A 16,279-nucleotide genomic window follows, 5' to 3' on the forward strand; every position below is an offset into this window, starting at 1 on the left:
TGTAAAAGACGGTTGCAAAAATGATATGACTCACTTTCCATTGGCAGCGTCCCTTGGTAACGTCCAACATTTCCCTTCTACTGTGATCGAGTATATTTGCAACCGGCGTCTGTTCATCTATTAGACGGAGTTGTAGGCGCAAATTTAGTTTTGATAATAAACATGCTCTACAGGTTACTTCGCATACGTTATATCACAGAGCTGTCGGAGGTTTTGTCTTGTCATAAACACAATCATTCCGAGGATCCTCCACTTACCTAAGTATAAGGGAGGTGTGTAGCTCCTAGCTATCCATCATACTTGGGAATAATGGGCTACTTTGAGTAGACGTACCAAGCTGTCATATCAAGATTCCTCGGTGTCGAAAAGTCTCACCATTTCGACGGGAGCATTTTTTTCAATATGAGCAAAAATTCGACGTGATCTAACCCTGACGAGTCTGAGGTTTGCAGTCCTTGCTTAGGCTTACACGGCGCGAGCGCGCTTTTATGTACCGTACAACGGAAGAGCTTGACGCTTGTCAGATTCGATACAGTCCGTCTTGGTAAACAGCTTCTTTTAGTGTTTTTTTTTTCTAGGCTAGAATTTTCGGAACATTTCTAGTTTATGAGTGCGTATCAGCTACATCCCAAACGTTTTTAGTGCCTTTATCGTAAGAAGTATCTTTCACTGTTCGATTTCTCAGAAACATTTGAATTAGAAGCGCCAAAAAACTCCACGTTAGCTTTAATTCAATTCAGTACTTGAACTCGTTTGCGTGGTAAAAGCCAATCGTCTGCAAAACTTAGCGCCAACACCGGATGCAAAGCTTGAAACATTTAGATTGGACAGACGGCTTGGAAAAACACAGGAGAATTGATCAGACAGGACCGAAAAACTGTGAAATACAAGCAAATCCGTGCCGAGACTAGCAGTTCCATGTGAACGCGTCTCGGTAGGAAAGGAAATCCTTTTTGAACGAATTTCTAAATGTGACCCGCGGTATTTTCCAGCATTTGCATGTTATACTAACTTATCTAATCGATTAAGCAAAAATTAGCTAGAAAATTATAAAAAAAATTAGACTTATTATATAAAATTATTATTCTAAATGGCTACCTTTGAACAACTCCAACAAGGTGGTCGCTAACCTTAATGTTATGCTATTTTTAAGTATATATACATACATATATATATATATATATATATACTGAAAGCCAGCAAAATATAGAAAGAATCGGTAGAATAACTAAAAGATCACCTTTCAAGTACTTCTTAATAGTCTTTGAAACAACTGCCCTTAAATAAATTTTTCATTTCTATTTCGTCTAAAACGTTTATAGAGATCGTATAATTCTTGCAGTAATAGATTCGTAAGACATTTTAGGTGCGTTCGCCAACAAAAAATAAATTGAGTCGTTTATAGGAAGTCCCAGGTAAGCGCGATTCCGCAACGCAAATGCTCGGCTGGATCGCCATCGATCAGTCCCTCTACACAGACGCTTAGAGGCGTTTTATCACTCAGAGCGGGGTGGTTCTGAATCCAGAAGGCTACACAGTTTAATAAAGAAAGACATACATTTGAGAATTTTTTTTCTATCTCACATGGCCGATATTTAGGAAACTATACCTTTTTTTTGTACGATGCTTTCTAGAAGTTGTTTAAAAAAATAGCAGTTTAGTAAAGTAGCAGAATGTCTCCATGGGCGTTCGACATGTCTAGCTTAGTTAGTTCTGTTTATGTAATTGACCTGTTCAAGAACGTACGTCTACTGAATGCTCACTAATGTTTAAGTGATGCAGATTTGAATGCAGGTAAATAGCGCACCCGACGAGTGAAGTAGAAGAGCCGAAGAAGGACATACATACATACCCCTGTAGCGTATCGATCACAACAAGCGAGGTTTGTGTATACCTGACACAAATTATTACAATTTTCTGAACTTCGCTTCATTTTTGCCACTAAAAATCACTAAATGTAGGAACCAGAGCTAGTTTTGTTTTAGGTACGCGCGTTACAAACTAGGAGCGAGGGTGATGATTTCCCTGATCATCATATGCAGCAGAAAGAGCTGTCAAACATGGCCAACAAGGCGGGAAAGTTTGTTCTTTCTCCTGATATCTGCAAGCAAACATCGCCCTGAAAATGCTAAATGAATTTACTGTCGAATGCTTAGCCTGGCATCATTAGTTACGACTGGTTCACCAGTCTTGATTAAATCATTGGCCGTTCCATTTGGATAAACTAGCAATTTGCAACAAGGACTATCATTAGGCCGTAATCTGAATAAACTGATACAGTTCCGCAAGGGTATCTTGCTACTGCAATCGTCCTACTTTAAAACCCGCTTAGAGCAGAGATTATTTGTGTTCGATAAAATTGTTATATAGTTTGATACTCAATTTAGTTCTGATGCAGGTGCCGGCAGACGAGTTTGCTCGTAGTCAAAAAGGCTAATGCAAACGTGCGGAATACAAAAAATGTCTCATCTACGGCAGAACATATCTACGTGAGATTTCGAAGATATGCCAAAGTACGCAACCATAATTGGATCGGAAAATAGTTAGCCTTTCCGATTACAAATTGGAATAAATAATAATAAGGCACTCAAAAGTACTTACCCATATCATATTTTAGAGAGTGACCTTATTGAGGCGGGACACGCACTATCGGTTAATCGGAACTTTGCACACTGTACGAATAAGCCTCATTTATGGCTTCATCTATCTCCTCATTATACATGCACTACTTTAAGCAGCTATTGCTGAAGCCGCTAAATCTAGTCTGCACAAACTCACTTGTAGATTGATGAGTATTTAGGAAATGCCAGTAGGGGAGTACTTCGTGGTTCAACTGTGTCAATGTTTCGTCATGAGTTTATGCTGAAAAGTGATCGTTTGAGAAGTATAATGTCGTATTTCATCACGATAGTAAAATTAAGCGACTTTACGGTTAAGAATATACTGCCATACGTCAAGTCAGCGGGTACGCTGCTTAAACGACCGTTTTCATTACCAATGAAAACTTATCTTTTACGCGATGCCTTTTCTGTGTTCGTTGCCGAGAGCTACTATGAGTTAGTAAATACAAACGATCACAGAAAAAATGCAGCGTCTTATCACTAATAATATAATTCAGCACAAACATCTACATGAGCTTATTTACACGCCGTATAATGCTGTATATTGAATTTAACCAATATACGTCCCCTTAATATTTATGATTTTCAAAAAAAAAAATCGATTTTCTGTGCTTGAGTAACCTTTGCGGGACCTGAGCATTTCACAAACTGTCGAATCTGTTATTAAATTATTTAGAGATTTTGTTTGATTTTAAGAATCTACAAAATGACCACCCAATCTCTCGCTCAACAGTTGTTCACTCATTTTTGTACGTAGATTAAACAACCATTTTGCTATCAGCTACCAGCTTCACGTTATTTCCCTACCACTTCGCAATATCACCTCGTATCGAAAGGAGACTCTCAGGTCGGATTCGTTCGCGTTCGGTTTCCGCGCCGAGGCATAACATATGTCAATAGTGACAGGCAATGCTTCATCCTTCACTCAAACTTGCTAAGCGGCCAGTATTTTCTAGCTCGCTAAAGCTAAATGGGTAACTGGCTTTACGTCATCGTGATGTCCTTTATGCAGGCGTCGCTGTGTTCCTGCCACTGTTCTTATCGTTGTCGTTGCGGCTGCCAACCCGCTTGACGTCAAGTAGCTAGGCAGGTCAGCAGAAAACCAAGCAGCTGGGTCTCAGTAGCAGCGACAGCAACGGAAAAGGCCTTCCGTTCGTCGTCTGTCAGCAACCAAGCAGTTAGCCCCCATCAACCTTCATCACAATAGGTTTAACGAATGTGTGTTCCTGCGTCCATGTACTTTGCAACATCTTGAGGAAACCAAACAGTTTGTTTTGATTGGCATGCTGCCCTGACGATGCCTAAGGACTGAGTAGTTAAGCATTGACTACTTCTGGTTGTTTGCTGGATTGGCGAGCGCTGGTGGGTTTTTGCTGCTGAACTGGAAACATATGGCGTTACTTTGTAGGGTCTATCTGTTTATATTTTACGCCTGCTTCCTCTATTCACCTAGATGGGCTGATAATGCATTCAGCCTTCACTCCACCAACGTGATTGCTGTATATATTATAAGCAAAGCGTACATAGGCAACGTGCTTAGGACCCTCAAAAGGACATTATAGTCCAACTGACGGGTGTGATCAAGTAGCCCCTGCTGCCATCATCTCCTTAGCGGTTATGGCTTTGCTCCATGGACGGCGAGCTTAGTATTCCTAGTTCGTATAGATAACTAAGCTAGATCAAAACGGAGACCGATGTGCGTAGGTTTGCTTTCTGTTATTACTGAGTATTGTTATTACGACAGCAATCGCGTTATTATTGGTATTATTATCATCACCCTCAGTTTCGCAGGCTTTCTACATTCAATCACAAGTCATTTCAATTGTTGCGACCACACGTCGCCTCAGTCAGGTGTAGCAGCATCATCATTTCGCGTAAATACACATCATCCGCGAAGTGATCTGGTTTGTATTGTCATTGGTCTAGTCTATGGGTCTTCGTCCATACAATTTGTTCACATTTTGACGTATGATTCGTCTGATTTACTATATGCAAGTATATGACAGCGGGTAAGACCCTGCTAGCCGAATAAAATCCGGGGCACAGTTTGTGGGCCCGCCAGAAGCAAGCTAAGCCGTGACTGCTCAATACGTTTTAGGCACATTTCCAAACTTACGATCAAACCTGTGTATTCTAACAAAGCGAGGAATATCTTGCCGTTAGCAGGCTTAGAGCGCTATTAGAGACACGATGTATGTTATCAAAGGAGCGTTACTCACGTACATGCTCCTGTTCCACGGGACGAAAGCTCAGGGTAAGAAATTCGCCTTTTTTTTTTTTTTTTTTATTGCGCTAAGCAGAACTCGATGCGTCTTACATTACGTATATTTACCTGAAGCCGCACTGTATCGTACAATATTCATGATATAAATATTGCTAAATATCATAGATATATAATAGGCCTAAGAGGCTTTTCTTCTGGCTCACACCGTATTTGCTAAGCAACCTCAAAAATCATTGGTGTTAAATTCATCTTTAAGTGGAAAGGCAATTTTCGCTATACGTCGTTGTACGTTTGTCTTACGTGCATTGTGCAAGATACTGTGAATCAATTGCACCTTAATAAGACATTGTACAGACACTATACTTTCTCTTTTAGACTATGAACACATAGGTCCAGAGTTCGAGGTTATTTATTAGGATATCTGTTTATTAACGACTTATAACTTTATATGTCCACTAGCAAGATAATTGCTAGGTACTGCCAATCGAAATCGCGTTCTGCTTTCTGTAGACGTCGACATAATGCTTACTGTTTATCTTGGCTTGATTATACCAACCCTATACGTTTCCTACTTTTATATAATTAAAGGATGGCAACTTTTTTTTATCTCTATTCTGTATTCTATGACTATCAGTTAGTAAGTAAACGAGGTAATCTGAAAGAAGTGAAGCTCAATACCTTGAAGTCGCCTATATACACCCAGTTATTATATATAGAAGCAACGATCATGTTCGCTCGTGCGCACCTTTGAACTTTATAAATAATGAGATAGCTCAGGTAAGAGGGCCAAGGACATTAAACAGTTGTTGTCAGTTCCACCTTCCTTTTCGTTGTCGTATTGTGACAGTCAACAGTGAGCAAAGCGTTCTCAAACGCCGGACATAGCGAAACCCCTACAGTTGCCCCGTTCCTTTCCTTCTATGTCGCCAATGGATATTACATAAGGCTGACTAACCCAACAGAGCTCTATGTTGGTTCTTCCAATCGTGATTATTATTATAGTACTTGCTGTATTATTGTAACTGTTGCTATCAGTGATTCATCATTGCTACGATCGCTTTCTGACTTGTTTTTTTTTCTTCACGTTTCTTCACGTCCTGCTGACATTGGCGGAACGGGCGGTGTCGCCATCGGTAATATCAACTACCTCGACTTTCTGCCTACTCTTCGTCTACTCGTTCGTCCACAGTCAGACCAGTGCCCACACAGCTTCCAGGATTTCCTACAGACTCAACAGCTTCTAGCTTTATTTCTTCTTTGTCGCCCATGGTGCCACCCGTGACGCCGGGGGGAGCCTCGAGTGCAGGTAGCGGCGGTTCAAGTGGTGACGGCGCGATAAATATAGTTCCATCGACGGGTACGTACAGCCAATAGAAAGGACAATAAGCCCTTCGGACTCGTTTCCTTTTTTCTGCTTGCCGTCATAAGACAGCGATTGATAGAGGGAGGGAAAGAGAGCACCCGGGTTGGCCGACGCGCAAAAAGAACGCCGCCGTCCTATGAGACAATAGATAAGAAGAACGCAAGAGGCGCAACCGAACGATGGGAGAAGAGTGAGACGAAGTATACAACACAAAGAGATTACATTATGCTAGTATTATGTCCAAATTCGCCGCGTGAGACCGTCCGCGGGATTCCGATGGCTGTGGACCAGATGTGTGTGCCATTTGTGCACGTCTGTGTTCTCTATGCAGCATATACCACTGGTGAAATTGTTCAGGATGGACTGCACGAAAAAGATCAATAGCTTTGAGCAGCTAAAATCATTCTAACGTTACTATCAACCACTGTTCGTCCAATTAGAAATCTGGTGATATCTGTTAAGGCCATGCACTAAAAAAATGTACTGTGACTACTTACGCACTATAGTATTTACGTGTGGGTAGGGGGGGGGGGGGGGGGAGAGACTTCATACAAGAACGCCTGTTCCCGTTCAATCTTTAATACCATAATGTTTCATTATAATCAGAATAACAACGATTTTTCTCATCTTGATATATTGTTAATTATATATTATGTTTTGTAGCATTTTTGTCTAGAACTACTACATGGATAGTATGCTTTATATGGTAAACATGGTAGATATAACTTGCTAATTTTTTGTTTAATCGTTCTCAGCAGACTTTGTCGGTTACTAATATGATCTAGGAATATATTTTGCTTCATCTACGTTCGCTATAAATGCAGTCTTTAAGTTCTAAGTAGATCTTATAACATCCATGAGATAATTACGCTTGTTCATTGAAGCCCCTTAAACGTTGCATGTCCAGTGATCAATCTAACTTTGCTCTAACGTTGATATGTGAACATCGTGCAGTCCCCTATTTGCGTGCATTGAACGAATTCATCATGGCGTCACGGTCGATCAGGGTTCTGCCGAAACATGGAATACTTTTTTGTTTAGTAACTCTTATATACAAATACTGAAGTCTTCAAAGATCTTTTTTTTTTTTTTTTGATTTTTTAGAAGAAAGGCCGAAATCACATAATTGCGCTGCTGGGACAGCGTTTCGTGTTGTTGGGCGCATTGCTTCTATTTATCAGGCAAACCGCAACTACGTGGAACTACGAAAACTTTATATATAGTCCTACTCTTATGAGTTTTTGAGTTAAGATTCTGTTACAACGCCTGTTAGCTTTTCGCTGTTTCGAAAACATATGAATCAAGCGATTAAACGCACGTGTTTTTGTGTTATCCTCTGTTAATCATCTGTAGAAATGTAGAACGAGATAAGCTAGTTTTATTAAATAAGTTTACTTTTGTCATGGCCTTTCTGATTTTTAGTTGATTTTAGTAGGCTTCGAAAGATCACTTTTACCAATAGGAAATAATAGATATAATTTGTGCTTTGTCCGCAATTGAAGCAGCGTCGTCGCAGGAAATTTCGGCTAGTTTTACATTCGCGTAAAAGTGTCAAGCAGCAACATTCTTACCCTTTTGCATCTGTTTTTACCCATCTGCTTTTGGTACACTGCCATTGCCATGAGCCAAATAACAGTTTCGTATTAGATGGCCTTAGTTTTTAAAACTTTTTTTTCGTTATTTTCGTGTACATTTTTGTTCACCAGATATAATGAAAGGGTGTCTGCGATTACACAATATATATTTTGAGCGTTAGGTTTTTTTGCTGGAAAACGGGATGGCGTCAGAAAAAGGGAAACTTATTTTCACGCTTAAGGCATTTTCATGAACGAAATTTTCAAGGTTGCGGAAAAATCTTCGCTAATCTGTGCCATTCAAAATACATCGAAATCATCAAAAATTATAAGCTAAGCATATATAATTGATGGAATCAGGACGTTCATTTCTTTCTATATGGGTATCACATGTATTCTATACGTTCTAGAGGATATCGGTTCCTATACATCCTTCGATATAGGGTACCTACAGGTCTACTTTTCTCTCCAATGGGCAGCGCATCGATGTTTGCTCAGATATCAATTTCCGCTTCATCGTGCTAGCCCGTGATTAACCGCTCACTGAGTAGCCGATTTTGAACGGTTGCCTATTGTTTGGTCACATGGTTGGCAAATTTCACTTAATACGTTTAATGCACCCAATGCTGTAAATTGAAAAAAAAAAAGGACAAAAGTCCTATTTTCAAGTATCTGCTATTGCTTATTATTGTTTTAAGATTTATTATTTGATTGATTGAGCTGACCTCTAATTACTACCCAGAGGTAACGAATTGTAGATAATGCAATATTATCTTGATAATAGGCTAAATTATTTTGAACTCAGTATCTTATGATGGCCATGAATAGAAGTATGTATAACTTCAGAACAAAAAATCTTAGAATCGCTCCAAGAGCTTTATAAGTCTTTTTTGCAAAGAATTGTCTCAAACTCAAAATCTTGAATAGTTACGACCTAACCGGATAAATAAACGTACGAATCAAACAGGAATATCATCCCTAACCTCTAGTCAATTATTTAATTAGTAACTTGGAGAAGCTAATAAGGTGAGAAAGAGATGATAACTTTGTTTTCGTCTAACGTTAACGCTACTTCTACACTGTTGCTTACAACTCTATGACAGAACTATGCGTAATTAGCACCAACACGTAACACCGTGTACGTTTTGGTTCCCACAAAATCTAAATAAGGTTAGTATTTGGCCATGTTTCTGAAAAACCAACCCTTTGTTCCTCTTGCTTGTAATATATCTTCTGCATCACTCAGCCCGGCTTCCTTTACAGCACTTAGCCGGAAATATAAATTGAATTTCCGCCGTGCAGTCTCATAAAAAGAATCCTCTACACGCTTGTTGTTGCTATCTGCAGTGCAATAAATGTATAAAAATCACCAGTGGTATTCTTCCGTAACATGTCGGATGTGTATTACGGTATATTTCGAATTTTCCATCCATCTTACAGCTGGACCCTAACACGAAACAAGTCTGTCTATGTCCTATGGGTTCGAGCCTAGACCACGACACGCAAACACGTTATCCACTAATCTATCACGGAAATATATAGTCGAGATATTGTTAAGCCGATAAGTTGTGACTCCCTCCTTTAATCTTCCGTACAAATTCGATTTGCTCTAGGAGCCGCATAATGATGACGAACATTACCCTTACGTAGCCATCAAGTACACTAAAACTCTACGCTTATGTATGTGCTGTCATTGCCTGTGATAACGCTTACTTGTATTTGAGGGAAACCTTTGTACCTTGCATTTGCTATCATTGCATAGGACTGTTTGATTTTAAGCCATCAATGATGTTGAAGGCTACATGCGTGATAGGAGGATGTGATAGAATGATTTCTACTAACGCAGTGGGCTGCTTACCTCGAAACGCCCTGGTCAGTCGAAGAACTTCGTATTTTATAATCTTTTCATAGTAAGGATGTGTACGATATAAAAAATATCCTCTAAATATTGTCATATTTTTTTAAACTAAATTTATACTGTCGTTAAATATGTAGGCCATGCTGCGAAAAATTCAAAGAAACTTTTGTGTATAGTCGATCGCCTTAATGCTTCTAATTGCGCTGATAGTTTTAATCTTCAGTCGTGGTCATTGTACCTTGGCGTGAGCACGATACGAGTAAGTTTTTCAAAGTTTTGGCATAGCCATAGTTGCTAATGCTTGAACTGGCTTTAATACGTTGACCGTTCTTCTGTCCTAATTCCCCACGCTTACTAATTACTGCAGCATCGTCTATTTTTTCATTGCTTTCCCTAAGAATTACCTAATCAAACCCTTATTAAAGAAAACATCATTAATTAGTGCAGTGCTTTGCTGTTGATGATAACAGGTCTGGCGACGGTGACAGCCAGTGGAAATTTATTTCCGCCTTCAATTACCATCAGCGGATCGCCATTCAATATGTCCTCACCAAACCCTGGTCCCTCTGTGACAGGCACTGTGGGGTTTGGGGGTCCGGGTAACGGTATTAGCATCATACTAAGCACACAGGTAAGCCAGGTTCACGTCGCCAACATGCTGCTTGGCCTTTGCCACACAGTAGGTAAGCGTTCGCTTTTGAAAAAGGTACTGTGCAGAATAGGCATATATTGTATAATCGGGTGTATGACATACCCCAATGAATTGTAGAATATGAGAGCTATATTTCTAGTGATAAGACTAGCCTATTTAATAAAATATAATTTAGGCATTAAAGGACCTCTTCTGTAGGTACGAAAAATCCGTTTGCTTCGGGATAAATTTTGTTTCGCACATCTACAGTGGGCTATGGGCATTAGACGAAGATATGAGTCTATCGAAAATATAAAGGCATATAACGTATAGCATAGCGTGTTTTTTTTTTTTCTCATTTAACTGTCTCTACGTTATAGGACTGTGTACAGAGAGCCGTTCAGTGTCCTCAAGGCTACATGATGTCTTTCTGTACGGGATGTCTAGCAAAGTGCACGAAAAGCATTGAATCTTTTAGCTTTGCAGCTTTCAAGGAACACATGAAAATAGTTACTGCTCCGGACGGCACAAACTGCACGACAAACTTTGTCAGTAACCTTTACCTCCTAGAGGATTCTTATAGCAGGCTACATAAACGCTAGGTACTTAAGAAAAACATGGTAGAACCTCTTTGTGTACAAAAGAGACGGAAACAACGCTAATAGCGTAGAGGTACAAAATGTCAATACACCTGATTGTAGATAATGCATCATAGCTGCTAGTGCCAGGCCACTTAACACAGATCACTTCTGTACTCAAAGCGCGTGTCTACCGAAATGAGTAAGGTTAACTAATAGAAGCCCGTAAGAGTTGTCCAACTCAGGCGATAAAAGCCCGTCCCAATGTCCTACCTTTAGTGATACCTAGACCTAGGGTACCCGTGGCACAGCCAAGACCGGTTGTGCTACGGGCACCTAGATATCTGGCCGCAATTGCGCATCTAAAAACATATTAGGCTGTCTATTAACTGGGCCAGTCTATATAAACACCGATAATGCAAACGAGGATTATTATTGTTAATGGTTGCGATATAATGCATTTGATATTACAAAAAATATACAGGACGCGTAAAACAATAATAATTATATTAGATGAGGTTCATACGCAACGAACTTAGCCACTGTGCACTAACTTCGCTTCACGTTGTTTTTGTACGCGCCGCCGTCTTCCTTCGCAGTTCTCAGTTATTCGGCAGGGCACATGTCGCCTCGGAAGTTGTGTCACACCAATCTTCCCACGGAACTCAAAATTTAAACTGTGCCCTTTTGGTATGCCTACTTGCTAACATCTGCTATAATATATATACCACAATCCCTTTTTCGTTGTGTCGTTAACGGCTCACCATTAACACTGCCGCTCTAGCAAAGGAAAACACTTCATTGGATTGTTACAGCTTGTCCTACTTTGGTCTCTCCCGGTAACTCTAGCCATTACTATAGAGCAAAGAATGTGAGTGGCTGAATTTCCATTCAGTGCACTAATACGAATGCAAAAGTGTACCAAGCCACACCGCCATTGACCCGTTAATAAAATCAAAAGGTAAGATTTGTTGTGCGAAATAAAAGAGAGATGACTTTTTTGAAAACAGTAGCTGAAGGAGACTATGTGGAGGAACGAGAGTTGCCATGTTTATGGCGAACAAGTACAAAGACGGACTGTTTACGATACCCGTGTTCGGCTGCTGTTAGATTGATGTTTACGTGCTTTAGGTTCATGTGCCGAAATTCGATTTATGGGACGCTTTCTAGAGAGCACTCGGTATAAAACTTGTCACGTTAGCTGTGACAGTATGCTTCATCTTATTTCTCATGGATTTACACATGAATATTGTAAACTTCCACACTATTTACACCGGTTAACTTTATATCGTTTGCGATAAGCCGTTTATATTGTTCTTCCCATATACTTTCGGGATCCAATGATTCCTTTTTCTCTGCAGAAGGTTTAGGCCCGCTAAAACGACATGTGCTAATGTGTTATGAGTGTGTATTCTTTCAGTGCTTATCATGACTTGTCATGTAAATATCAAGCGATTTCAAGTAGCATGTCAGCCTTTCTGACGGTTTCCATGATCCCTATAACGCCAGTCGCGTTCCGCTGAGTAGCGTCAACAGGCTGCTTTCGCATATGTCATAGTCCATGTGATTTTTCAATAGAATTAGAAATCAAATTGACTCAGATAACGGGTTAGCTTAGCTAATTGTGCTCTAAGATGTTATTAAATTAGAAAATGGGCTGCATACTAACGAATATGTGTACTTTTATCTAGTCCGATAGGAGAGTATAAATTAACTATCTTCGACCCAGAACATCAAAGCTGTTTCGTTCGTGTGTGTCGGTATATAAGGGAAAGGCTTAATACACTGCCATTCAATTTAATATTGAACATTGAAAAGTCCTCTTTGGCAGACCTTGTCGATATTTTCTAACCGAGAAATACATGTTTGTTAGAATATGATTTGACAGACATCAAGAGTATATAAATTAAAGTAAACAGTAGAGCCGAATTTGTTTTTTTTTAATTACCATATACGTTCGCTAGCTTTCTACTTAGTATAGCTTAAGGATACTTTCAAAACGTGTACAGAATTGCGACGGACAAGAAATGCATATGTATTGGATGTCAAATAGACGATTCTTCAGATTCATATTTCGCAAGATATCCCTCGAAAAAACTACGCACCGTTTAGAACAATCACGCTTCATAAATCTATTGTGAGAGGCATGAACATCATGTATTTTGTGTAAATATTCAATAGACGGTTATCGCACATAAGCTATCAATAAGACGTATCGAAATAAATCCCAGCCTTGTCGTAAGATGTTTGGCGTGAGCTCCTTTGGTTTTGCCATTGTCTAATATAGTTTGATAAAACGTTCAGTGGCTAAAAATGATGCGATCGATACTGTTTTTTCAAAGGCAATTATCAGCGTTCTGCTATGCAGCGTGCTCGCTCACGACATGCAAATCAGTCGAACTTCCGCTTGGTTACTGCTTAAAATAGTTGCTTCGAATTGTATCACACTGAACAATGTTACCTTCTACGCAGCTCTTTAAAGTTACCACGTTGTCTTTTAGTCATGCATACGCAGTATTTACAAAAAGTTGAACTACTGCATCGAATACGGTCTTATCACAGGGTCACTCAGCCACAAAACCCAAATTTAGAAGATTGGAATTGTGTGTCTGGCATAATATCGAATTCGTAGCACTGCAATATGCTTTCCGTTGAAAACATTTCACCTCGCCTATAGAACACTGTTTCGGCAGTTGATTCTTAATGCTCTCTTCTACGGCTGACATAGCAGATTGTAGACTAGCGTTGGATTAGCATAATAATCATTAAGTTCTACTGGAACGAATGCTTATATTCTTTCTTTAGGAATGCGCATAGTACGTATAAACTAAGCAATGTTGAAAAGTTCTTGGATACATTCAGTTCAAACGATTCAATACTGACACCGCTGTAACGCGGCAATTATGCGATATTGTCAGAGATACCCTGAAAAAATTTTAAATACCCTCGCGCGTCAATTGGTTCTCCTATAGAGACAACGGTGCGGATCCAGCTCACCCCCTCCCCCCGCCCCTTTTTTTCTCCGCATTTGCCGTTCTTGTTACGTGACGTGTTTAGACCCATTTAAAAGGAGAACGATACAAACCAGTTTAGGGGTTGATTTTGAGTGAATTCGGTCTGTGGACACATAGAAAAGGTACACGTCCGTTTTACAAGTAACGGATCAATGCACCTGATTTCTTGAAAAATATAGCTATTTGATTGCTCAATAATCCAGTCATAAGATATTTATTCTAGCTACATGTTTATCTACATTATGTTTAGATTTTAGCTTACAAGGTGAGTTACATTGAGTGTTGCTATGCCACGAATGTACAGAAAACCGATTTCCTTCTTGTTTGTTTTGATAACACGTTTGTACCGAAGCTAAGAAGTAGGATTTGCCAAGCTATATGTCGGTCTTTCATACGCCAGTGGCATCACGTGAACAATATTAAATAATAATAATTGAATAAAATTTCCATCACCTAGACCAAACCCCGTACGACGCGTTCGCTTTTCTGCTTAGCCCCAGTCATTCGTGTCAGACGTTCTTCACTAATGCTGCTAGAGTCAAATAAGCCACTCGTTAGAAAAGATCACGAAAATAAGCAAGAGTCAATGTATTTGAGCTGTTTTGGCGATGATCTCAGTGGGTGAGCCATATGGATAGGTTGCCCGGGTGGACAATATTTGGCCTGTACTATATAGGCTTGCTCGTTTATCCCGAACACAATTTAGCGAAACGTTATTTGTTTCTTCTAGATGAATCACTGGACAAACATAGCAATTGAACACACATCTTTGTCGGCTCACGCCATCTTGATTGACAAGTCGGCGGCTATAAAGGAACAGCTCTTTCTCTTCAAGTTTACAATAGTATTTAGTCTCTGGATGTTTCAAGAGCACATCTACGGTAACGCAAGAACAGAAGAGATTTGAGCAGATACCATCAAACGCTATTACGATAAGACGTCAAAATAAAGCTGCACTTAATTTTAAAAGTTCACAGATTAATTGAATTGTATTATTTTTCGTTAAGGAGTTATATGCGTCGCTTCGTTTCTTTGCCTCTATTGTCAGTTTTTCTAAATATTCGTCTCACATCGAATGTTTTTTTCTAATTCTCTGTTCGAACTGGTAACAATAGGCGATAAATTCAACTATACATTTAATGGAAGTCGTGCCGTAGGATTAGGTTCGAAAAATCGCAGTACGGTCGTAATTTCAGGTTCGAGATTCCAATAGTCTTCACCTGCACAATAGAGGCATTGCGCGCCAATTAAAGCTAATTGCAGCTGCCAAATGTTATAATTAATGTTTCCTAGTTGCTGACTTAAGTTTTCACTCCAGCTCAAGTGTTCATCATTTAGTTTAAGCCGGAAGTAATCTCCGACATCTTCCAATATGTATAGAATTCGACGTATCCGATATTCTCGGTAAATTTCAAAATTACAACGGTAGCAACGGTACCGTTTCTTGCTTTTCAGTGATTTCTCAAAATAGTTGTGTGTGTTTTCTATCTAAAAGCAGGCGCCATGTATTACATACATCTTAATATCTATCATTGAAATTCGTTGTTACTTTCGTTGACTAAAATAATCAAAGATACACACGGTAATAGCACAGTTGACTAATATGAATTTAGTATGTGCTACATGAACACGCTCGTTTCTACACGATTTAGCAAAAGAGAAGAAAAACCGAACTTCGTAAATGCTCTCGTTCGTATCAGTACGTTTTCGTATGGAACACTCGACTATACACGTAGAAATAGATTATATATAAAACAGGTTAGATCACCAAACAAACAAGTATCCGACTATACGTATACTATAGGCAATTCGATAAAATCATATGATGAGTCCAAAACAAACATTTCGACTAAATCGGATAACCGTTAACCTGTCACATCGTTTGGTTGTGTGCGAAGTGGATAAATATGCATTATGACATTGCTTTTCTACGCAGGTAAGCTGTACGGTACGCGTTCCCGGTAAAGGAAAGCTACTCCTTCAAGTTCGGATCGTATTAAGCTAAAGTCAATTGGATTCACTGGGAAATTTTCTACATAATTGATTACTTCTAATCACATAGTTGGTGTTTAAGATGTCTTGACCTTGTAAAAAAGTTGGCTAATCAATGACGCCATTCTTGTTATTAGCAGAGTGACCCTTTTGCAACGACCGAGAACCACAGTCCTATATGTAAAAGAACAAAACTTTTTCGTTACATAATTCACCTAGAGCTGAAATACAGGTTTCCTATGAGGAATTGAGTCTGACAGAGAAACAATGTACTTACAGGTTAGTATCGTCTGGTGTTCAGTTTATTCGCATGATATCGGCATACAACACATCACCTATCAAAAGGTATACCAGGTATTAACGTAGGACTTAAGCACCTTGTCAACCCAACACTATTTGGTTCTGCTAAGGGACACGGCGGGTG

At 39.4% G+C, this 16,279-nt stretch overlaps 2 protein-coding genes across 4 annotated transcripts in view; one reads left to right on the top strand and one right to left on the bottom strand.

The window, feature by feature from the left end:
• The window catches only part of LOC111255425 (serine/threonine-protein kinase SBK1-like), a 77,271-nt gene extending 61,024 nt beyond the window's left edge, over nt 1-16,247 (bottom strand). Inside the window, exons 1-2 of one of the 2 annotated variants that reach the window (XM_086978321.1) lie at nt 11,404-11,503; nt 2,602-2,862 (exon numbers count right to left, since the gene is read on the bottom strand). The gene's annotated coding sequence lies outside the window, so the exon portion shown is untranslated. Of the gene's footprint in view, nt 1-2,601; nt 2,863-11,403; nt 11,504-16,132 lie in introns of those variants that run through there. The other variant, XM_086978324.1, reaches the window with a different exon arrangement.
• Nucleotides 4,218-16,211, top strand: LOC111242919 (uncharacterized). 2 transcript variants are annotated; one of them, XM_022787867.2, is made up of 7 exons: nt 4,218-4,525; nt 4,720-4,875; nt 6,035-6,202; nt 10,111-10,271; nt 10,652-10,819; nt 11,449-11,539; nt 14,594-14,863. In XM_022787867.2, the coding sequence occupies exons 2-7, from the start codon at nt 4,812-4,814 to the stop codon at nt 14,620-14,622; spliced, it is 681 nt and encodes a 226-aa protein (XP_022643602.1). In that variant the 5' UTR covers nt 4,218-4,525; nt 4,720-4,811; the 3' UTR covers nt 14,623-14,863. The 2 variants fall into 2 exon arrangements, with proteins under 2 accessions (XP_022643602.1, XP_086834452.1); XM_086978326.1 differs by lacking the exons at nt 4,218-4,525; nt 14,594-14,863 and adding an exon at nt 16,135-16,211 and having other exon boundaries at nt 4,569-4,875.
• Nucleotides 16,248-16,279: the final 32 nt, after the last annotated feature.

This window comes from Varroa destructor, unplaced genomic scaffold, assembly GCF_002443255.2.
Source record: "Varroa destructor unplaced genomic scaffold, Vdes_3.0 BEIS01000001.1, whole genome shotgun sequence".
Lineage (NCBI taxonomy): Eukaryota > Metazoa > Arthropoda > Arachnida > Mesostigmata > Varroidae > Varroa > Varroa destructor.